The sequence below is a fragment of the Sorex fumeus genome, unplaced genomic scaffold (assembly GCF_029834395.1).
Source record: "Sorex fumeus unplaced genomic scaffold, SorFum_2.1 ptg000042l, whole genome shotgun sequence".
Classification (NCBI taxonomy): domain Eukaryota; kingdom Metazoa; phylum Chordata; class Mammalia; order Eulipotyphla; family Soricidae; genus Sorex; species Sorex fumeus.
Genome location: NW_026606099.1, coordinates 215,001 through 238,729, shown reverse-complemented (window position 1 = coordinate 238,729; position 23,729 = coordinate 215,001). Strand labels below are relative to the sequence as shown.

Here is a 23,729-nt window from a genome sequence, read left to right as displayed (position 1 = left end):
CTAATCTCTTTCAACCCACTTCAGCCCACTTCTGCAGAAACCACGCCCACTTCTGAAGAGGCCACGCCCCCACGGGTACCTGGTGTTTGGGGTTGGGGTACTAGCTGGGAGGGAAAGAAGACCAGCACAGCGGTGGGGACGAAGAGGAAGAGACTCAGGGCTGCTTTTGTCCCAGGGTCCTAGAGGACACCTGGGGCCATTTGCACAGAGAAAGCCAAGTTCCGGATTCAAATATTGGTGGGTTAACTGACCTGGGAGGGGAAGAAAACAGGCACAGTGTTGAGGACAAGAAATAAACTTTTAGGCTATACACCAGATTAGTATTTAGCAGTGGAAAGAGAAGAAAGATGGTGTGGGAAAATCAGTTTGTTGCAGCAGAGCCAATTAACTTTGGGTTCTTGTGATTGATATGTAAGGCTTGCAGACTGGTCACCAATTATTGTATTCAGCATTACAGTTCTTAATGTTACAGAAATGGAGCTACATTTCTGTAGACTGACTCTTTGAAATAATCTTCAGCAACACCAGAAACAGGAAACTTTGCATCCAAGACGGCAACCCCTACTGACACACCTTTTTCCTCCTTTTTTTTCTACTTTCCATCTCTTTTCTCTCCTTGCTTTAGCTTCTCTCCATCATCTCCTCACTCTCTACTCCTGGTCATTTGCAGCATCTCACTGTCATGTTGCCCACAGCCAATATCATTCTTAATTTTGAAAAACTGGAAGTATTCCCACTGAGAACAGTCGCAAGGCAAAGGTATCCACAGTCTCCATTTTATTCAACACAGAAGTCCTAGAAACAATAATCAGGCAAGTGAAAACTCAAAAGGAATAAAATTTAAAAAGGAGATGTCAAATTATCACTGTTAGGTGATAGGTTGATCACTGTTAGATCGATCCTGGTTACTTTTTGGACACTATTTTAAATGGAATAGATTCTTTGATCTCTTTCTCCTATGATTCAACTAATAAAAGAGGAGGAAGATCAATACCATGAAAACTTTAAGTACTCGAAAAAGAGATAGACGATATTAAGTAAAGGAAAAATATTCATGGATAGGAAAAACAACTATTGTTAAAATGACCATCCTACCTAAACTACTAGAACTATATACATTCAACACAATTCCCATCCAAATTTAAACCACATTCTTCAAGAAACAGTCAATAATAAAGTTTGTATGTAGCACTGTATCACTGTCCTCCCAATTGTTCATAGATTTGCTCGAGCAGGCCCAGTATCGTCTCCATCATGAGACTTCTTGTTACTGTGTTAGGCATATTGAATATGTTACAGGTTGCTTGCCAGGCTTTGTCGTGCAAGTGAGATACTCTCGGTAGCTTGCTGGGCTCTCTGAGAGGGGCGGAGGAATCGAACCCTGCTCAGCTGGGCCCGCTGCACGCAAGATAAATGCCCTACCACTGTGCTATCTCCAAAGTCATAGTGAAAAATAAGAAATTGGAAATTTTCTCGTTAGCTAACTTGAATCTATACTATAAAATTAGTGATAAAAACAATGTGGCACTGGAGTAAACAGACTCTCAGACTAATTGGTCAGAACCGAATATCCTTGGACAAATCCCCATATATGTGCTGCTTGTTTTTGACAAAGGAGCTGAGAGTATTAAATGGAGATAAGACATAATATGGTGCTAGGAAAACTGGATTACCAAGTGTGAAAAAATTAAAACTGAATCCATATCTCACATGTCCTACAAAAGCCAATTCAAAGTGGATCAAAGACCTGGATATTAGACCAGAATCTCCTTATAAAGTACCTTGAAAAGTACAAAGAATATGCACGAGAAACATTACAATATTTGTACTTGAAAGGTGTTTTCTATGATAAGATGCCATTTGCAAAGGCAATAGAATAAGAAATGAACAAATGGGACCACACTATATTAGAGTGTCCGTGTGGCAAAAGAAATACGAGCTAAAAATAAAAGACAGCTATCTGTATGGGAGAAAATATTTGCACTCAACACATTAAAGTGTTGATATCCAGAATATGTAAATTGTTCAAAAAGAAATCCAAAGTCCTTATTAAAAAATGAGGAGAGGAAGGACAGGAACAATAGTACAGAGAGTGAGGCATTTGCCTTGCACATGGCTGACCCGCATTCTACCCTGACACATCTGATCCCCAGAACCTTCTAGGAGTGGTCGTGAAGTGAAGAGCTAGAAGCAAGCCCTGAAAACTGCCAGGTTTCCCCCCAACTCCCCACAACAAAAAATAATCCAAAAATGGGGAAAAGAAATGAATAGGCACTTCTCTTGAGGAAGACCAATGGATGGTCAACAGGTACATAAAAATGTTCATCACCACTTTCGATTATGGAAATAAAAATCAAGACGTCAGTGAGATATCATCTCACACCAGTGGAAAAAACACAGGCAACAGCGTTTGCTGGTGGGGTCGGGGGGGAATTGTGGTGAAAAAGGAACTCTCAATTACTGCTGGTGGTAATGCTGTCTGGTTCAACCCGTATGGTAAACAGTATGGAGATTTCTCACTAAACTAAGAATTGAGCTGCCATCTGACCCAGCAATCCCACTTCTGGGTATCAATCCCCAGGACACCAGGACACAAAAACATCAATTCAAAAGAACATACGCACATCATTATTCATTACAGAACTCAGTACAATAGTTAAGATTTGGAGCTCTTTTTTAAAAAAAATTTTTATTAGTGAATCACCCTGAGGTACAGTTACAGACTTACATACTTTTGTGCTTGCGTTTCAGTCATAAAATGATCGAGTACCCATCCCTCCACCAGTGCCCATTCTCCACCACCAATGATCCCAGTATCCCTCCCACCACCCCCACCCCATACCCCCACTCCCCTCCCCGCCTCTGTGGCAGGGCATTCTCTTTTGTTCTCTTTCTCCTTTTGGGTGTTGTGATTTGCAATAGAGTTACTGAGGGGCCCTCGTGTTTGGTCTATAATCTACTTTTGGTACACATATCCCATCCCGAGTGGGTCCTTCAAACATGCTTTACTTGGTGGTCCCTTATCTATCTGAGCTGCCTTTTCCCCCAGCATGTGAGGTTGGCTTCCAAGTCGTGGATCAAACCTCCTGGTACTTATTTCTACTATCTTGGGTGTTAGTCTCCAATTCTGTTACTGTATATTCCACAGATGAGTGCAAGGATTTGGAACTCTTGTGTTTAACTGTTGTAGGGCCAACAATAGTTGAGAGGCACGGCAACTTCCTGAGAACTATATGGGACTAGTCCCAATGGAAAAATAGTCACAAAACCGTCACATATGTTTTGTGGCTGATTTAGAAGAACTTCAGATTAAACTGGGAACTTCAGATTAAACTGGGATATACCTGTAGTGTTGGAAAATAAGTACAAACAACATATTTAAGTGAAGTAAAAGAGAAGCAGTATGTAGTTATTTAGACCACAAAGATCACTTTATTGGACATTTTGGACATTTGTAATCATGCCCTTCAAACTTGCTCTTTGTCTGGTGTGTCTACTGACTCCCTTAGGCCTCTCAGTACGTGACCAGTAATACAGAGCATTATGGGGTGATAGACTCCCACAATTAGGCAGCAGAGGCTATTGTGTCAGGCTGTGATGGCCCTCCACACTTTCACCACTGTCAATTGACATCTTTAGTGCAGAGGGGCCCTTAGGTCTTCCAGGTCATTTCTAATCCATTTCTAGTCTTTCCCAGGGTCATAGTCACACAAGGCAGATAGTGCACAGCAGTTAAGGCTGAGCTGCCCTCAACTTCTCACACCTCCCAAATGAGGATCCCTTGAGGAAGAGGAGCCTTGAGCCTCAGTGCCTTTGGTTGGTCTTGCAAGAAATAGAACGCAGTATTGCACAGGGCCGACCCTGAATTGACCACCAGCATTGCATATAGCCCTTGAAACACTTCTAGGAGTGATTACTGAGCACAAAGCCAGGAGTGATTGCTGAGCACAAATCCCTGAGAACTGCAAGATATGACCTCAAAACATCAACAACGATGAAAGAAATAGAACACATGTTAGTGGCTCCATGCTCCTAGCTACAAGCCATGGTTATAATATCTCAGATTCCTGTGTAATAGACCATGAGGAATTCCTGCATCAATTATGGGGAAAAGGAAATCATATAGTTTCCTCCCTCCACTATTGAATCTCTAACCTCACACAATACCCACCACCTCCACCCCATACCCCCACCCCCCTCCATTCTATCATGCCCTCTTCTACCCCTCACAGGGCCTTGGCAGGCCTTGAGGGGTTCCATTTCTATCATAACCCCACACAATACCCACCACCCCCACCCCCCAACCATTCTATCATGCCCTCTTCTACCCCTCACAGGGCCTTGGCAGGCCTTGAGGGGTTCCATTTCACCAAAGTATCCACCAGAAAGGTGGGCATGTAGCTCAGGGGGATGAAGATGAATTTGGCATCCCAGCCAGCTGAATATCTGGTGCGAGGGTTACAGGATATCAGGGCGTGCTCCATGCAGTTTGTCACCAAAGATAGATCCTGAAACAGCTTAGGCACAAACTTCTGAAGTAATTCCATGTCTGTCCAGAAATATGAACCAATTAGATAGATTCTTGCTACCCAATCTGCCACATTTGTTATCACTTATTAAGATCATTGATTTTATTTAGAATTTTAAAGCATCCTTTTAAATAAAATATAAATAAAATTATATATACTTTTAATTATATAATTATAATGAATTTAAAAACATTTAATGTTTTCACTTGGCAGGCTGAATCTTATTTAAAATTTGTTTCCCAAAATCAATAGTTATAAGCAATTAGACTCAGTGACAATAAAATTATAATTTTCAGTGTCTGGCTGAATTTCTGTGTGTAGTTGAATGAAACCTAAATTAGAGTTTATCTACCCCATGCAAATGACTATCAAACCATGAGAATTTATTTAAAAAAGGCAAATAACTGTTTCCTAAAATATCATGCTCTATTACGCAATACAAATAGCCACTTATTAGTCAATTTTGATTAAAAGATCAATAGATTCACCTTAATTTTATCCATTTATTTCTGCACTTTATGTAAATGGCATATTGCTGTTTTCTGAAAAATTATTTTAATTTGCCTATTTTGGATGTAGCCTCTTATTTTTAAATATTTTTATTGAATCACTGTGAATTATAGGATATACAAATTTAATGAATATTTTAAATAGACATATGTAAGAAAAATAACTACTTTTTAAATACAGTTAAATTTATCAATCAAGTAATTGTAGAGAAAACTGCATTTCATACTCAAAATATGCATCAAATAAATTTTGTGAACTTTATTTGTTTCCCAAATTTAACCACATGAAACACAAAAAAGTTCCATTTCGGGGAATATTTCACCACACATACTGGCAGTGTCTACAAATATTACGAATCTGGCTTCTGAAATCACTGACTCTAACATCAGAATGACATGAGTCCAGGGGAATCTCCACAATAGCTACAGTTCTTCAAAGTAATGAGGAATAAATAATGCCGAGACAGTGCTTCAACACTAATGTTGCTGGATTTTTTTTTCTTGCTTACTCTGACCACATGGGCATGGAGATGGAGATAAATGCCCCCAATTTGAAGGCCGGAGCGATAGTACAGCAGGCAGGGCGTTTGCTTTGCACGCGGCTGAGCCGAGTTCAAGCCCAGATGGTCCCCCAAACACTGCCAGGAGTAATTCCTGAGTGCAGAGCCAAGAGAAATTCCTAAGTATAGTTGGGTGTGACCCAAAAAGCAAAAATAAAAATGCCCCCAATTCTAGTGACTCAGACTTGGATAGAGACAAAGAATGTAGGTGGCACTAAAGATGGATCCAGAATTCCAGACAATGATTTGCTTCCTTCCCTTCGATCCAGAGTGCACTCACTATATTTCAGAAACTTTTCCCCATAGATGTCCTTAACCTCTGTGCTGGCCTGATTCCATACATCCTGGAAATTCTGAGAAATATTCTCAGTATTGGTCACAGGAGTTTTGAAATAGCCAGGCTCAATTATAGCCACCTTCACACCAAAGAAGCAGAGCTCCCTCCTGAAAACAAACAGGTAGAAGAGAAAAGTTAGGTGCCTTGTGAGACAAAACACACACTCACACACACGCACAAGAAATTAACATAAACTATTAATATAGGTTTATTGTGGGTTAAAGTCAAAAGTCAGATAAATGAGGATGACAGAGAGACTTGTCCATTTTCACAAATACCTTATGTGTACACTTTAACTCTAAGTAAGTCCTCTTGTGTAACAAGACACCACTTAATGGTATTTCCTTCTATTTCCACCCCTTATGTGTAATATCACCAACTATTTCCTTTTTATTTTTCCATAGTTTCTTACCTTTTGTTCTAGTCACTCCCTCGTCACCTGTCATCTGTGCTATAATGAAATGTGTCTTGGCAGACTAGTGGGAGAGTACCTGCCTTGCATGCATGAGGCTGTGGTATTTTCTCTACTACCATCCAGGATGTGGTATGTGATCCTAGAGGCATGTCTTTGGGATCCCTGACATCACAAATAATTGTATGCAACAGAACACACCACAACAAAGTGTGTGTAGGAGCAGGGCAACTAAAGCTAGATACCTCCAAAAGCACTTCAATTAAGTTTCTAAGCACCACAACCAAGCTTTAAAATTTTCCAATAAATAGTTCTATTCCTGGCCATCACAACAGCATAAATAGGAGGGAAGAAAAAAACAAAACATATTGTTGTGAAGGCTTATTCCTCCATATTCACAGTCATCTGGGCTATGCAGTCAGTTGGATGCATAACACAATAGTAGCTTCCTGACTGACCACCTGCCAAGGACTCCACTGCCAACAACAAGAAAAGAAGCATCTATCCCTCCAGAGATCCCTTCAACCTACTGCCCAATTTACCTTAAGAAACAGACAAGTCATCTTTACCACAAACTCTGGGCTTAACTTGGGCTTGGGTTGGCCACATTCTCACCCAGAAAACTTTCTGCCCAAATTTACATCCCAAGTGGCCAAGTCATCAAGTTTCGTATTTCTATCACAAGCTCAGGTGCTTTCTCCAGGCTCTCTTCGGCAGCTAGCTACATGCCTACCATGGCTAACTTGGTCTCCATCATCACAAGAGGTGGCACATCATTTTAATACTTAGCTCGTTCTCAACTCTTACATTTCTAGGTCAGAGAAATATATTGCTTTATTCTCACACTCAGGTGTTCAGGTCTGACCTTGTCTGGGCCGGGTGCTGTTTGTTTCTTTACCGACAAAATGGCGTGTCGGATTTCGGAAGGGAGAACGTTGGGAACGACATATCCATCCTGTGGAATTTGGTATGTCGGCAAGTGGACATCGCTATCGAAGAGATTTGAGTAGAAGTCATGGATAACCTTCTCCACTGCCGTTCTGGAGGATGTGATGGATCCATCAGGACGTCGGAGGGCAGTCATCTTGGTCTTGTAGTTGGTGAAGGACAGGCGGGCATTACGAATACTTTTCCCGGCTTCTGCCGCATCTACCAGTACTTCTGCTCTTCTCTCTTTGAGGTCTTCCTTGATTGCATCTCTGCACAGCTTTGCGAGCTCGGACGTTAGCTTGCGGTTGCCTGAGGCATGCGCCAAACCACGCTGGCGAATTAGCTCAAGAGTTTTCGAAGATAGGCGATTTTTTGTGGCTATCTCTCTCTTGGCGTTCCTCGCACATTCATGGAGGTGCTGAACCAGTCGATCGTATTCCTTGTCAATGTTGTCAACAATGGCATCTTCCCATGTTGCCGCAATAGTACCAAAGAGTTCCCAGTTGGTGGTCATTCTGGGAGTTCTCTTTTTGAACTTTGCAGCCCTTTCTCCCCGCTCTGTGAAGTAGAATTTTGCACGAAGGAGACGGTGGTCCGATCCCGTTCGAAATTTTGGGACAACAGCGACATCGGTCAGGCAAAACCGTCGATTGAATATGATGTGGTCTATTTCATTGTGGAATCGTCCACCGGGAGACTCCCATGTCCATCGTTTAGATTCTGCCTTCTGGAACTGTGAGTTACCATGAATGGTCTTGGTCGACATGATGAACTCAGACAGTCTCTCACCCTGTTCGTTCCATTCTAGGCCATGGGTCCCGATGTGAAGTTCTTCAGCTGATCTTCTCGGTCCTATCTTGGCATTAAAATCACCCACAATGATCTTGTAGAAGGTGTGGTCTTCTTTATAGAACTTCTCTAGCTCCATGTAGAACTTCTCGATTTCTCTTTCATCATAATGAGATGTTGGTGCGTAGACAACGAAGATAGAAACTGCAGCCAGTGAGCCACATCTATTCAAATGTAAACGTCCGATTCGGGTTGTTAGGCATTCGAATGAATCAATGCTCTTGGCCAAGTTTGTGTTGACAAGGACACCGACGCCTCCAACACCTCTTTTATCGCATGTTCCGAGGAACAATTCTTCTCCAGTGTCGAAAACGGCATGGTGAGATTCATGCCTTCTTGTCTCGGTCAGACCAATGATGTCGTACTTGATCATTCGCGCTTGTACCATCAGGTCCTCGATGGATGCATCTGATGCTAGCGTATGTGCATTGAAAGTACAGACGATCATTTTTGTCTTCCTTCGTTGTGGCAGCCTAGGTCGGCCTTGAGATTTTGTCAAATACACTGGCTTGGCTCTTCACTCGCTACCTGTCTGAATGCAAGGTTCCGTCCCAATGGAAAACCAGCAGGACCGTACTACTGTTCAAGAAGGGAGACATCCATGACATTGGCAACTATCGCCCGATCTGCCTATTGTCTGTCATCTACAAGTTGTTCACTCGAGTCATCCTAAATAGGATTGGCAGAACACTAGATGAAGGACAACCATGCGAGCAAGCCGGGTTCCACAAAGGATTCAGCACCATGGACCGTATCCACACGATAACCAAGCTCATTGAGGTTTACTGGGAGTTCAAGATGCTGCTCTGTTTAACGTTCATTGATTTAAAGAAGGCCTTTGATTCTGTTGAGACGGAAGCGGTCATTGAAGCCCTAGCCAGTCAGGGCATTCAAGCCCAATACATCAGGATCCTCCGTGAGCTGTATTGCAGATTCACTACCAGGATCTCACCATTCTACAAAGAAGTGATCGTTGATGTCAAGAGAGGGGTGCGGCAGGGTGATACCATTTCACCGAAACTCTTCAGTGCCACCCTCGAGAACATCATGCGACGACTGGAATGGGAAGGAATGGGAGTGAAGATAGATGGTCGGCAACTACACCACCTCCGCTTTGCTGATGACATTGTTTTAATAACACCAAACATCAGCCAAGCGGCACAAATGCTGGCCGACTTTGACCGTGAGTGTGGAAAGGTAGGACTACAGCTGAATCTTACGAAGACAATGTTTATGAGAAACAGCCTCGTTCCTGATGCCCCATTCGCTCTCAACGGAACGACCATCTCCGAATGCAACAGCTATGTGTACCTAGGTCGAGAGGTCAACATGACAAATGACCTGGCACCCGAGCTGCGCAGGAGGAAGAGAGCGGCTTGGAATGCCTTCAAGAACGTCGAAGAAATAGCTAAGAGGACAAAGAACCTCCAGCTCCGGGCACATCTGTTTGATTCCACTGTTCTTCCTGCATTAACTTATGCCTCAGAGACCTGGGCCCTACGCAAACAAGATGAGAACGCCATTTTGGTCTCCCAAAGAAGAATAGAAAGAGCTATGCTTGGAATATCACGTTTCACTCAAATGAGAGAAAGAATCCGGAGTTCTGACATCCGTCGACGATCAAGAATCAGGGACGCTGTCTCATTTGCCAAGGTGTCGAAAATCAGATGGGCTGGTCACGTAATGAGATTTAAAGACGACCGCTGGACTAGAGCTGTTACCGACTGAATTCCACGGGATGTCAAAAGACCGCGTGGCCGCCCACCTACCAGATGGTCAGATTTCTTCGTCAAGATCATGAATGATAGGTTTGAGGCCCTTCATGTTCCCGGAGCGAAGAGATGCCATTGGGCTACACTAGCACGCGACAGGGACAAATGGAGACGTTACTGGCGCCCGCTCGAGCAAATCGACGACTAACGGGAAGTTAAGTGATTAAGTGAGTCTCACACTCAGTTTTCACTCACAGAAGTTGCCAAGAGTATCTGTTAAACAGAGCAGAAGGCTCTAAGTCCACTTTTTAGTCTCCTGAGTCTGAATATCAGCAGGACTGATCACGGAATTCATGGTCCATTGTTATAGTTCTAATTCTATTTCAGACCCTTTATGTTCTAGCCTTCTCTGTACTGGAATGCATATATAAAATCAGATTCTAGAGGCCTGGATTGTCCCATCTGGATGCTGGGTGCCTGGAGCATAGAAAATGATGCTGAGAATTCAGAGATCAAGAAGAAAGAGACTGCAAGTGGTTGATGGAAGAACCCCCTGGAAAGGCTCCCTTGAAGAATAGCCACAGTCTCCTTACCTGAGGGAATCTGAGAAGGCCTCAATGCCATACTTGGAGATGCAGTAGCCACCACCGAAAAGGGACAGACAGCCCAGGACACTGGAGACGTTGACCACATGGCCCCTGGCCTTCCTCAGCAGGGGCAGCAGGCTGAGGGTCACCTCAATCACCCCCAGCAGGTTCACTTCAATTATCTTCATGAAGTCCTGTTTGGTCAGCCACTCATTGGGAGCTGAGGGCACTGAGATGCCAGCATTGTTCACCAGACCCCAGAGACCTGGACACAGGTGATGGGAGAGACACAGTGAGCTGTGCCTGGAGGGAGATCACAGCTGGGTTCCCCAAATCCTCCTTGGAAGGGCATGGAGAGATTGTATGGGGAATAGGAAGAACAGAACCCACTGGGTTCCCTTCATGGCAGGGAGCTCAGACACTGTCAGCTGTTGAGTGGGGCTGCATCTTTGGGATTTACGCACTAGTGTTTGGTTGCAGTTTTACAAATATTCCCCTGCATTTCCATGTGTTTGCTCAACTGCTGCACTACTGCACCACAGCTATCAATTGAGCCAAAGAGGCAGAGAGAGAAAATGAGAATGAGGAAGAGAAATAAAAACATGATGAATAAAGAAAATACAATCCTTAGAAGGTTGACCTTAATCAAGGAAGTCCAGAAAGCATGGTGATTTCAGTTGAAAGTGGAGATGTCCACTCATTGTTTGGCCGTGTGTGGAATGCATGTTTATTTCTGTGTACATTGTTTGGTGTGCCTGAAATAGAATCCAAGGCCATATACATACAAAGTACAAGCTTTATAACTGAGCTACATCCCTCTGGCCCTCATTGGGCCCTGAGGCCCAATTAAATTTTTCTGATAATTCGTGATGTTAAACATCTTTTTATGTATTCTGTTGACAATTCTTTGAAGAAAAAAGTCAATTCATGATCTGAGCCATCTATAAATCAGATTGCTTCTTTTCTTTGCTAGTAAAGTTGTATTGGTTACTATTACATTTTCTATACAACTGTTTTAGCTACATGATTTGCAAATATTTTCTCAAAATTGGCAGGCTCCCTTCATACTATGTTGATGGTTTCCTTTGCAGTTTCTGCTGTGCAGATTTAGTCTGATTCAGTTTGACTTAGTCCCACTTGTGTTATTTTATTTTCTTTCTGTTGTGGCCTGTGCTTTTGCTAATTATGATGATCCGTAAAATCATTGCCAAGCACAATGCTGTGCAGCTTTCCCAAAATGGTTTTACCCCCTAGAAACTTTAAAATTTAAGGTCTTTTAAGTCTTTTAAGCAATTTTAATTGATAATTTTGGTATTTTATAATATGCCACTGTAGCATTGTCCTCCCATTGTTAATCGATTTGCTCAAGTGGGCACCATAATGCCTCACAACAAATTGTGAGACTTGTTGTTACTGTTTTTGGCATGTCAAATACATCACGGGTAGCTTGCCAGGCTTTGCTGTGTGGGCGAGATACTCTCAGTAGCTTATGTACAAGGGAAACGCCCTACCCACTGTATTATAAAATTTTATTATTTTCCACGGGTATATTCTATTTTCCCTTTACAGTTGTTCCCTTTACATTTGTTGGAGAGACTATCCTTTTTCTAGCATACATTTTGAGTACTGATTTTTTTTTTTCATTTTGGGTCACATCTGGCGATGCACAGGGGTTACTCCTGGCTCATGCACTCAGGAATTATTCCTGGCAGTGCTCGGGGGACCATATGGGATGCTGGGAATAGAACCTGGGTCGGCCACGTGCAAGGCAAACGCCCTATCCGCTATGCTATTGTTCCACCCCCTGAGTATTGATTTGAAATTTGAGTGGTAAAACAGAAAAACATGGGGAGCCTTTGCAGTGAGCCTGTAGTCTGGTCTACAACCTAGGATTCCCATGCTCAATATTGCTTTCATGCACACAGACCTGTCCTTGATGTCACCAGGGACTAAATTTCTGTCTTCTACAGGTCATGTGGCTGTACCTGGTGGCCCTGGTGGCTGTGTACCACCTTGTGTGCTGGTACCGGGAGAGGCAGGTGGTGAGTCAGCTGCAGGACAAGTACGTCTTCATGACGGGCTGTGACCCGGGCTTTGGCAACCTGCTGGCCAGGCAGCTGGATCAGAGGGGCTTGAGGGTGCTGGCTGCGTGTCTGACTGAAAAGGGGGCTGAGTCACTGAGAGCACAGACTTCAGACGGGCTGGAAACGGTGATTCTGGATGTCACCAAGTCAGAGAGCATCACTGCGGCCACCCAGTAGGTGAAGGAGCACACGGGATACAGAGGTACCATCAACTGCTGGTCTGTCTGTATCTGTGTCTTTGAAGGGGAGGCCCAGAGCATGCTCCGTGGGTAGAATCCTGAAATTTTTCAGGACTCAAATCCCATAAGTTTTCACAACTACTTTCCTATCCCTTCCCCGTCCCCATAACCAGAGGCTCTGGAGTACTAATAAAACTATGCCCTTAGAAGATGTGTCCAACAAAGTAGCTATCTATGCCGGGATCTTCTCCTGTCAGTGGTATTTCTTAATACTTAAAACAAATATTAGGGTAGGGTAGGGTCAGGGAGATTTCTATGAAGTGTTGAACGGGGTTGCACATCAGTTGGAATTAGTACTGGATATGAACATTTTCTACATTTTCTATGATTCTGCTGGTGTCCCAAAAATGACTGAATATTCCCGTTTTTTTGAGAAAAATATAAAAGTTTAATTAAGATGTTTGGAGGTTCTAGCAAGGGAGCGCAGCTACTCGTATACCCTTGACCGAAGACCTGTCAGTCTCTACTCGGGGAAGGCCGTCCTCTTCGACCAAGTGCACAGCTTCAGGAGGGACACACATGGAGTGGTGAGGGAAGAAGGGGACACCCACCTAGCCAGCCAGATCAGCCGAATCAACCTGGGCGATCACTGGGGTGACAGACATCGCAGCCCTCCAACAATTTAAGAAATAAATTCATGCATATATTCTTTTTTAAAAATTTTTATGTAGGAGTACTGCTCTTTATTCAGCCACTGATTAGCTGATTGATTTGGGCATGAACTCCACCTTACATTTTTTTATAGGTTCTTTTCATTCATTCATCATCCTGTTATTCGTCGATTGCCTCGAGCAGGCCCCAGTAACGTCTCTTTCATCCTAGCCCTGAGATTATATTCAAGGTTCCAATATTCCTTCCACTGGGACCCAGAGGATAAGAAAAGCAGGTCAGTGAAAAAATAAAAACCTGGGGGACCCATACACTGTGCCTACTGCAAGGAGAAGAGATGCAGATGAGACAGAGCCCCTACTATGTTAAGAAGCCCGAGAACTGGCTCATAGCCAGGCCCTCATTCCTTCTATAAATCAAAAGGAATGATGATATCCAGAATCAAAATACTCACAGATGCCAATTTCGACCCCTACATCCAATGACCAAAAATTGGAGAAGGAACAACTGCTGGCACATTATCAGAGATTCTTGAGACATTGATTACATGGCCCCTGGCCTTCCTCAGCTGGGACAAGAGGCTCAGAGTCACCTTAATCATCCCTTCAGGTTCACATCCAGTATCTTCAGGAAGTCTTGTTTGGTCAGCTACTCATGAGAGCCATAGGCAGTAGGCACTGATTCCAGCATTGTCACCAGGCTCCAAAGGCCCGGACATGGGTAGTCCACATAAGGACAGATGCTGCTGTAAGGTCCCTTGGGACCCCAAGGGAAATTCCAGAGCTAAACTCTGCTAATTAGTAATGCTTCCTTACCTGCCCCCTCCCTGGTAAAACCTTGAGATGTAAATTCTGTCTTCATTTGTTGACCCTTCCTTATTGTGATGTAAATTCTGAAACCATTTGCTGGCCCTTCCTTATCTGTTACTTCTGTTAGGAACTTTTCCCTTATCTGCCTCCACTGGAATGCAGGAGCCATGAGCTGAAAATCAAAGGGAGCCAGGTAAACATAGAAGATAACCAACTGTCTGAGTTACCAGATACCCACTAGCCACAATGCCTATGTACGTAAATGCTGATCTTTGAATCTATAGGCTAAGGAGTGATGTACTTTTAAATGAATTAGTTAGGAAAGTATATGTTGTTACAAATTTATTGGCTATGAAATGCGCGGGCTTTGCTGTAATGGCCAGCGAAGGCCTTTATAAGATCCCCTTTGAAGAAATTCGGGGTCTTGCCTGATGGCTTGACCCTGGCTAGCCAGTCTTACAATAAACCTTGCTTTCTGTTTGCAGTCTCTGGAGTCTCTTTGTTGTTAAAGGGAGATCACGATCCACGTCCTAACAGAAGCCACAGCTGGAATCCCCATAACTCTCCCTGGGAGGACAAGGAGAGAATGCACAAGGAGTGGCAGAACAAAAATAAATGGGCCAGGGCTGGAGCAATAGTACAACCAACAAGAGTGTTTGCCTTATATGCAGTCGACTCAGGTTGAATCCCCGGCATCCCATGTGGTACCCCAAGCACCGCTAGGAGTAACTCCTGAGTGCAGAGCCAAGAGTAACCCCTGAGCATTGCTGTGTATTACCCCAAAAGCAAAATAAATAAATAGATAAATAAATAAATAAATAAATGGGACACATGCAGGGCTGAAGCCAGGGCCTGTTCCCTGCTGAAGTATAGAGTGGGTCTGAGACTTTGGATCTCACACACCAAAGTTGTGACTGCCCCTTTAAAAACACTCCCCTGCATTTCTACATGTCTGCACAACCTTGGGAGTGGCACCACAATCATCAACTGAACAAAGAGGCAGAGAGAGGGAATGAAAAGGGTAGAGGAATAGAGGAAGAAAAAACATGATGGATAAAGACAACACAACTCTTAGAGAGGTTTGACCTTAAGCAGAAACGTGTAAAAGAGTCAGGATGGCAGGTGAAAGTGGGGTTGAGCCACATGTGAGACATTGATGGTCACCAACAAGAACAGAGTAAGTGGTGAGAACAGTAAGCACACCCAGTGGTGACCTCAAGTCAGCATAAACAACTTCCGTGCCAAAGAGACTATCTCAGCCTGATGCAGGCCAGGGAAATCTCTAAGACTTTAGGGTCAGTCTGCAGGCACAGGAAACTCAGTTTGAAGTTTTTTTCATTCATGTCAGCCAATTTCACAAGAAATTGCGAAATTTGTGGTTATATTCCTAATCCCTAATGTCACCATAATCACGACCATATTGAAGCCTATAGTCAGTTCTGATGTTGAGAGCATTCTCCCAACGTCCTCTGCAACATATGGAACACCGACTCTCTGCTGCAATTAAGAGTCTAACATTAAAAGTCTGACAAGAGTGGTCTAATTAGTCAGTTATGATGATGTTGGATCCGTTCATGAAGATGGGAAAGAGACCAGGGATGGCGAGAAGAAGCTGTGCTACGATAACAGCAAGGAGAATAAAATAGCAATTATGATAGTTGGTCAGGAGTTCAAAGTTCTTGTTTTTGTGGCAACAGCAACCTGCAAACATATTCCTACAAGAGGTTTTAAAACAAGAGCTCTACAAAAAGGAAAAAAAAACACCCTAATGTCTGTAAAGACATGTGGTGGCCTGTGGGTTTATCTTATATGCTTTCCATAAGAAGCAAGGCTAGTTTGTAAATGTTGGAACAGCATGACAGGTCAAAAAGAAAGGCAACAGGGGCTGGAGCAATAGCACAGAGAGTAGAGAGTTTGCCTTGCTTGCGGCTGACCTGGGTTCGATTCCCAGCATCCCATATGGTCCCCTGAGCAACGCCAGGGATAATTCCTGAGTGCAGAGCCAGGAGTAATCCCTGTGCATCGCCAAAAAGAAGTAAAACAAACAAACAATGTGATTGCAAAATTCCTTGTTCAGTAAGGTAGTGCCCTTTGCCTCAACTGTATCATGTTGTCCAGGTGGAGGCCTCAGGGCAGGAAGAATAAAATTTTTTTCCAAACTTAAATCTTCTCTTACCTATAAGGACAGTGCACCAATCAAGAAACTCGAAACAGCATGAACTTGAAACCAAAAAAGTATAAAATGTCACTGAGGCCTGACATTTTGGGATGCCAATTGTGGTACTGATTGAGAGTTATATGTGGTGCTTCTTCCTCCACCTGCCTTGGCCCTGTTGACTTGGAAAAATAAACTGGCAGTTGTAAGCCACACACCCATAATGTGATTATTCCCATACCAATCAAAAGCCCACCAGTGTTAGAGATTTCTCAAAGACACTCCAAAGAGCAATCACATGAACCATACTTTGTAGTGTCTTCCCCAATTTGAAAAAAACTCAGGTCTACATATTGCAAAAATTGAGACTCTTCAATAGGGGGGAAGTTTTACATTTGAGCTACATTATAAAGAGGGAACATGTATAAACTGATGAATAAACTACATTACACTTTCAGATATGAAGTAGCAAATATTCTAGATGTGTAAAAGGCAATGCCTGACAGACGATAATAATGAATATAATGTGATAGAAGTTTGATTTGGCTCATCTTTTGATCTATTATTTATCAGAATACCCTCAAAAAGAAACTGATATTGTACACTTTGTGGGAATTTACTTAGCAGTTTTTTTATTCTTCTTTTTCCTTCTTGGGACACATCCAGCAGTGCTCAAGGCTGACTTCTGGCTCTGCACTCAGGGATCACTCTTTTATTTTTTTAATTTAATTTTTTTAATGAGTCACTGTGAGGTACAGTTACAGATTTACAAACTTTCATGCTTACATTTCAGTCATACAATGATAGAGTACCCATCCCTCCATCAGTGCCCATTCTCCACCACCAATGTTCCCAAGTATCCCTCCCACCACCCCCACCCCATTCCCCCCACTCCCACCACTGCCTCTGTGGCAGGCGCATTCTCAGGGATCACTCTTGGAAGTCTTGGAAGATCAGAAGGGGTTCCAGGAACCATACCTAAATTGGCCACAAGTGAGGCAAGTGCCTTATATACTGTACTATTATTTTTTCAGCATATTCAGCATTTTAATATGCAAAGAAGTTTCTTTTCCAAAAAACAGTATCATGTTCAAGCATATACTTCTGACAAAATTTTATTCCACAGGTGTGAGGGTGCACCAGGTTTTCCAGGATAAGAAGCTTTTCCCACCAGACCCCTGAAGGTGTTCACAGGGTGCTCCAGGAAGGGGTAATGCCAAGTATGGGAGAGGTTTCCAGGGAAGCCTATTCCAGAGTGGATGACCCTTCGTATCTTGTTTCCAAGGTTTCAACTCTCAGGGCAAACTGAAGACAGATGCAAAGAAAAGGAACACGATACTCCAGGTCCCAGGAGAATATCTAGGTATTTTTTATTTTTCAATTTTTTTTTGTCTCAAAGTGAGGCTGAATTGTGAGGGAAGATGAAAACTAAGAACATGTCCATCATGTTTACTGATGTCCAGGTGATATACTTCCAAGTAGGTAGGGTTCAAGACCTATAACCTGATCAATGCTCCTCAATGGTATCTCAAGGGACAATGGGGGAAGGAGCATGATATTCTGGGACACCTGAAGTAGATACTCACAACAGGTCATAGTTGTGTGCTAGTGTATCCCTCTTCCTCAGCCACAAAGCATGGACCTTTGTTCCTAGTATCCCGTGTACTATTATTTTTCCAGCATACTGGAAAAATCCTATGACAAATCCAAGAGAAATTGAAAAGTGACATATATGGTAAGGGTTAAGACAAAATGGAATCTCTTTTCATTCTGATTCCCTAATATATTTTGTTTTGCTCAGAAATACTTAACCCCACCCTATTTTGTACCCCTCAGAGGGACTTTGCAGGCCTTGATGTGATCAATTTGAAAAAGTAATCTATCACAAAGGTGGGCATGTAGCTCAGGGGGATGAGAAACAGTTTGGCATCCCAACCAGCTGAGTATCGGGTGCGAGGATGACAGGAGATCAAGGCATGCTCCATGCAGTCTGTTGCCAAGGACAGTCTCGGATTCATACATGACTCCATTATTTTACTCATTTTCACGACTGAATAGAAAGGAAAAAAATCGAAATACAACCATTCATCTCTAATTTTCCAGATTTTGAGTGAATTTACAGAAGATATCTAAGAATGGCATTGACAACCTTCTCAAAATTATGTTTCAAATAGATTCCATGGAATTCATCTGAGAATTTCCCAAATACGTACCGAAACATGAGGACACTGTGACTGTATATCAGGACATAGTTCCCACACCCAGTGGTTTCTCAAACACTACAAATCAAGTTCCTGAACCATTGGCTCTAAAACTAGACTGCCATAAGCCCTGGGATGTGGTCACTCTCTGCTTCAGTTTTCTCAAATAATGGTTTTCAGATGATATAGTGGTTACGAGGTAGAAATAGGCTGATTCTGTCCTGCTTTGTGTAGACTATTGGATTTGTGAATGCTATAAATGTCCCCAGTTGTAATGAGTCTGGGATAGACTTAGAATGTGGTAACACTAAAGAAGGACTCAAATTTCTCAGACACTGATTTTTCGACCCTCCCCGCAGTCCAGTGCCCACTTACTGTCTGCCTTGTAATTTTCTCCATAAATGTCCTTGACCTCTGCGCTGACCTGATCCCAAGCTTTCTGGACGCCTTGAGAAACATTCTTTAAATTACTCAGATGGGTTTTGAAGTAACCAGGCTGGATCACAGCCACCTTAACTCCAAAAAAGGAGAGCTCCCGCCTGCAAACACACAGTAAAGAGATAAAGTTAAATGCTCTGGAAGAAAAAAAAAATAAACAATAAAATACAAAATTCACATAAATCATATAACCCTCCCAGGTTGAGGTGGGAGGAACTCAATCTTAGAAAGTCAAAGTGCAGAAGAAAACCTGCAACAATTTTGTGGAGTTTAATTTAAGTTTTACAGAGGGCTCTATGGTTTCCTTATTTCTAACATGCACAAAAGTATGAGTCCTGTAGATTTCCTCTGCAACAGCCTGAGAAGCAGGCACACCGCTTCCGTCTCTGCCCCTTTCTCAACTCTCGCATGTCAGTTTGGGGAATAAATAGCTTTGTCCTCACACTTAGTTGCACTCTCAGAAATTCCCAGCAATATTTATTCTGCACTCAAATATTCTAAGCCCTTGTCAAAGTTTCCTGAGTGTGAAGAGCAGGGAAGTGATATCATGGAATCGATAGCTCAACTGTTCCAGTTCCACTCCTCTTCAGACCCTTTGTGCTGAGGCCTCCTCCAAGAAAGGAGGTGGAACCAGACTTAACAGGCCTGGGTTCTACTTACATGCCCAAAAACATAGAAAAGGATATCCCGTAGCGCATATCGCCAGAAATTCAGAGGGATCAAGAGGATGCCAGTAAGTGATGGAAGGACCCCTGGGGAAGGCTCCCTGGAGGCACAGAAGCTGGAGCTTCACAGGACAGTCTCCTCTGCTCTTACCTGAGAGTGTCTGAGAAGGCCTCAAGGCCAAACTTGGAGATACAATAGCCACCACCTATCAGGGCAATCCGACCCCCAACACTGGAGACATTGACCAAACGGCCCTTGGCCTTCCTCAGCAAGGGGAGCAGGTTCAGGGTCACCTCGATCACCCCCAGCAGGTTCACATCCAGTATCTTCATGAAGTCCTCTTTGGTCAACCATTCATTGGGAGCCGTGGGCACTGAGATACCAGCATTGTTCACCAGACCCCAGAGACCTAGACATAGGGGATAGGAGAGTTACAGCGTGCTGTGCCTGGAGGAAGGCCACAGATGGGGGTTCCAGACCTACCTTTGGGAGGACACAGAGCACTTCCCTGGGGAATTGGCAGAAGAGAAACCACTGGGATGCCTGCATGGCTGGAAGCTTAGTTCCTGTCAGTGGCTGGAGGGCAGAGGGTTCTTTAGCCTTTGGGTCTCACACCCCAAAGTTGTGGCTGTCCTTTATAAAAATTCCCCTGCATTTCATGTGACTGCTGTGGGTTAGCCACAACTGTCAATTAAGCAAAGAAAAAATGAAGAAGGTAGAGGAAGAAAAGCATGATTGGCTAAGGACAACACAACTCTAAGAGGGTTTGATCTTATGCAGAAATGTGCAGAACGCTCAGTGATGGCAGGTGAAAGTGGGGATGGGACATCTGTGGGACACTGGGACATTGGGACACCACCAAGATAGAGTAAGTGCTGAGAACAGCAAGCACACTCAGGGGTGACCCTAAGTAAGCCTACAGACCTCCATGCCTAAGAGGCTTTCTCACTACCTTAATAACACCCTGATTTGGAGTGAGGCATATTGCTAAGAGTGATAGGGCCAATCTGTGTGCACCTGAAGTTCAACTGGAGCAGAGAGCTCAACTCAGAGTCCTGGCACCAGAAGGTTCTGAGAATCATCTCAGTGGTCTTACTGGTCCTGGCATGTACCAAAGTAGCAATACCCTAAAAATTGACAGATATTTTCAGGGTATGAACCTCTCTGAGCATTGCTTCAGAGTTTCCCCTCTACTAGCAAGAAAAAGCATCTGATTGTATCTGAGGAGCAGAAGAAAGAAATGAAAAAACGCATTGAGAGAGGGCACAGCACAATTTCAGAGGAACAAGTTTCATCAGGGCAAACTCTTTCCAGCACCTCATAGCACAGGGTTGGGGGGACAGAGAGAAAAGAAAAGACTCAGTCTGGGAGCCTGGTGAGTGAGAAATGCTCATGGGACTCAAGTCCTGAAAGCCCCTGGGATTCGGTTAGGGAGCACAGTCCATGACTCTGCTTCAGACACAGACCCAGCAGTTGATGGTACCTCTGTCTCCCGTGTGCTCTTTCACCCACTGGGTGGCCGCAGTGATGCTCTCTGTCTTGGTGACATCCAGGATCACCGTGTCCAGCCTGTCTGAAGTCAGTGCTCTCAGTGACTCAGCCCCCTTTTCAGTCAGACACGCAGCCAGCACCCTCAAGCCCCTCAGGTCCAGCTGCTTGGCCAGCAGGTTCCCAAAGCCCGAGTCACAGCCCGTGATGAAGACGTACTTGTCCTGCAGCTGACTCACCACCTGCCTCTCCCGGTACCAGCATACAAGGTGGTACATTGCCACCAGGGTCACCAAGTACAGCCACATGGTGATGTGCAGAGACACACAGACAACCAAAGGCTTTCCCATGAGTCAGAAAGCGGTATTTAAGGTCAGGATGTGGCTGATCTACAGGCAACAGTCTGTGGATCAGCCAACATCCTGAGGGCTTTCTGGCAAGGGTTTTTTACAGTATATTTATTACCCACTTCAATTAAGATTCTGGCCCGTTCTATACTCTCAGGTACATATTGCCTATTTCTCATCTGTGTAAGTCAATTTCACAAGAACTCTGAGGGCATTTCCCAGCTCTCTTTTTTGTTGTCCCTACTCCTTTTTTTAAAAAAATTGAACCACCATGAGATACAGTTACAAAGCTTTCGTGGTTGAGTTTCAGTCATACAATGATCGAACACCCATCTCTCCACTAGTGTACATTTTCCACCACAAATGTCCCAGTATCCAACCCCATCTCACCCACCCGCACCCTCGCCTCTGTTGTAGACAATTTCCCTCATTCTCTCTCTCTACTTTTGGGCATTATGGTTTGCAATACAGATACTAAGAGGCTGTCATTTTTGGTCCTTTATCTACTTTCAGCACACCTCTCCCATCTCCAAACGTCCCTCCAACTATCATTGACTTAGTGATCCCTTTTCTATTCCAGTGTTGTTCCTACTCCTATCTCATATCTCCACCTGAAATGGCACCATAAACACACACATATTGATGCCTATATCCTGTTCTGATGTTGAGAATACCCTCAACTTTCTCCTCATCATATGAAACACCGACTCTCTGCTGCAATTAAGAGTCTAACACTGAGCAAATACATGGGTTCAAATAACTAGTGCTGTGTGAAACTAAAGGGGGGAGGTTCTGCAGCTGGGATTCCCATCTTGCTCATCACACTAATGTCCCTAAGACACCCAGCAGTCACTGTCAGCCTGTCAAGGACTCCAAGGAAAAGGCACAAATGTAGAGCACCTTCCTGATAAAGCAATCTGTGGGAAAACTTTGTGGGTTAAAAACAGCAGAGGAGTAGTGAGGGGAAATGAGTCGTGGGAAGATGCCAAAGCACAGACAGTAGTGAAACTTCTCTGAGTAGCAGACAGGGGATAGAGATGTGCACAAAGTGAGTCTCAGGGTCACACTTCCTCAGATGCCCTGTCTCAAGCTTTTTCATACCACACCACAAGCCCATCTCAGAACCTAGAGCACCCAGACACTGAGACTGTCAAAGTAGCTACCTGAGCAGGAATAGGGTTTCATGGAGGGATATACACCGAAAGGGAATGTTTTAAGTTTGTATTACATGATGATGGGATGGCAGAAGGGCTGCCCACTATAAAAAAACAACAACAAAAAAAAGACAAGACTGTGACTCCAGACACTGTCTCTTCAAGGACGTCTGTTAAGGGGAATCAGTATACAAAGGGGGGACAGCAGAGCTGGATGTGCAGGAACCAGGAGAAAGTTTACCGCTCCAGACATCTCTCTTTCTCCCCACACTGTCTGTAGTCACAGGAAATTAGGAGAAAGAAGGACAAGTGGGGAGGAGAGAGTCCTACAAGTGGTCAATGCCTCCAGACCTTATCTAAGGGGCACAAACACAGGGGCAACGGGGTGCAGGGTTATGGTCACCTTATTTGTGGGGACTGCTGCATACTTGGGAGTTTGTGAGCCCTAGGATGGGAAGCCCTCTTCTCCCCCAGAGACCAGTCTCTCCTGCGGCCTGGGACTACAGGACTGTCCTCCAGCCCTTGGCCCTGGAGGGAGGCTGAGGGAAGGCAGGAGGCTTCAGATGTTCTGGGGTGAGGACACAGGGCAACCCTTCAAGAGTCTGAGAAGGAGCTGCAGACATTTTTCTTAGACCCCACACTCATAACCCATAAATTCCCAGCATCCAAGCAGGAAGGCATCTCCCAACCCAGCCAGACCTCTGACTCCCTAAATCATAAAACATGAGGTTGTGTGTGTTCAGGTGGTAGGAGTTCAGAGTTCCTATCAGGCTAGAAGCTGAAAGGGGCTCAGGACAGTGGAGGAAGCAAAAAGGTAGTGGAAGCTGTTGCCCACCCACTAATGGCCTGCTGAGAGCCCTGAGGGACTCAAGTAGGTCCTTTTCTCTGCATATCTCTCTGGAGAATTGCCATACACTGGTCTTTCACCTGTCCATAACAGCATAGCCCCTGTGGACAGGAAAGTTCCAGGGGCTCATAGCCATCCCAGATGAGCCAAGTGCTGAGTTCACGCCAGTGGCCCTTGGTGTTTCCCTGAGTAACAGCACTTAACACCATCTCTATCTAAAAAAGGTCCTGAAAGAGAAAGGCATGAGGAGCTGAAAGGCCAAGCACA

The 23,729-nt window shown here is 44.0% G+C and overlaps 1 protein-coding gene across 1 annotated transcript; it reads right to left on the bottom strand.

The window, feature by feature from the left end:
- Window positions 1–4,331: 4,331 nt before the first annotated feature.
- Window positions 4,332–21,422, bottom strand: LOC130029250 (retinol dehydrogenase 16-like). The gene is made up of 4 exons (XM_056120172.1): window positions 21,110–21,422; window positions 10,432–10,690; window positions 5,879–6,042; window positions 4,332–4,549 (listed from the first exon to the last, which is right to left on the bottom strand). The coding sequence occupies exons 1-4, from the start codon at window positions 21,420–21,422 to the stop codon at window positions 4,332–4,334; spliced, it is 954 nt and encodes a 317-aa protein (XP_055976147.1).
- Between the last annotated feature and the right edge of the window lie 2,307 nt (window positions 21,423–23,729).

Coding starts and splice junctions, on each gene's coding strand:
- LOC130029250 (XM_056120172.1), bottom strand. CDS start 21,422: ATGTGGCTGTACTTGGTGACCCTGGTGGCAATGTACCACCTTGTATGC. Junction 10,691..21,109: donor AGAGCACACGGGAGACAGAG/GTACCATCAACT, acceptor ACCTGTGTCCAG/GTCTCTGGGGTCTGGTGAAC. Junction 6,043..10,431: donor GCCTTCTCAGATTCCCTCAG/GTAAGGAGACTG, acceptor GTTTGTTTTCAG/GAGGGAGCTCTGCTTCTTTG.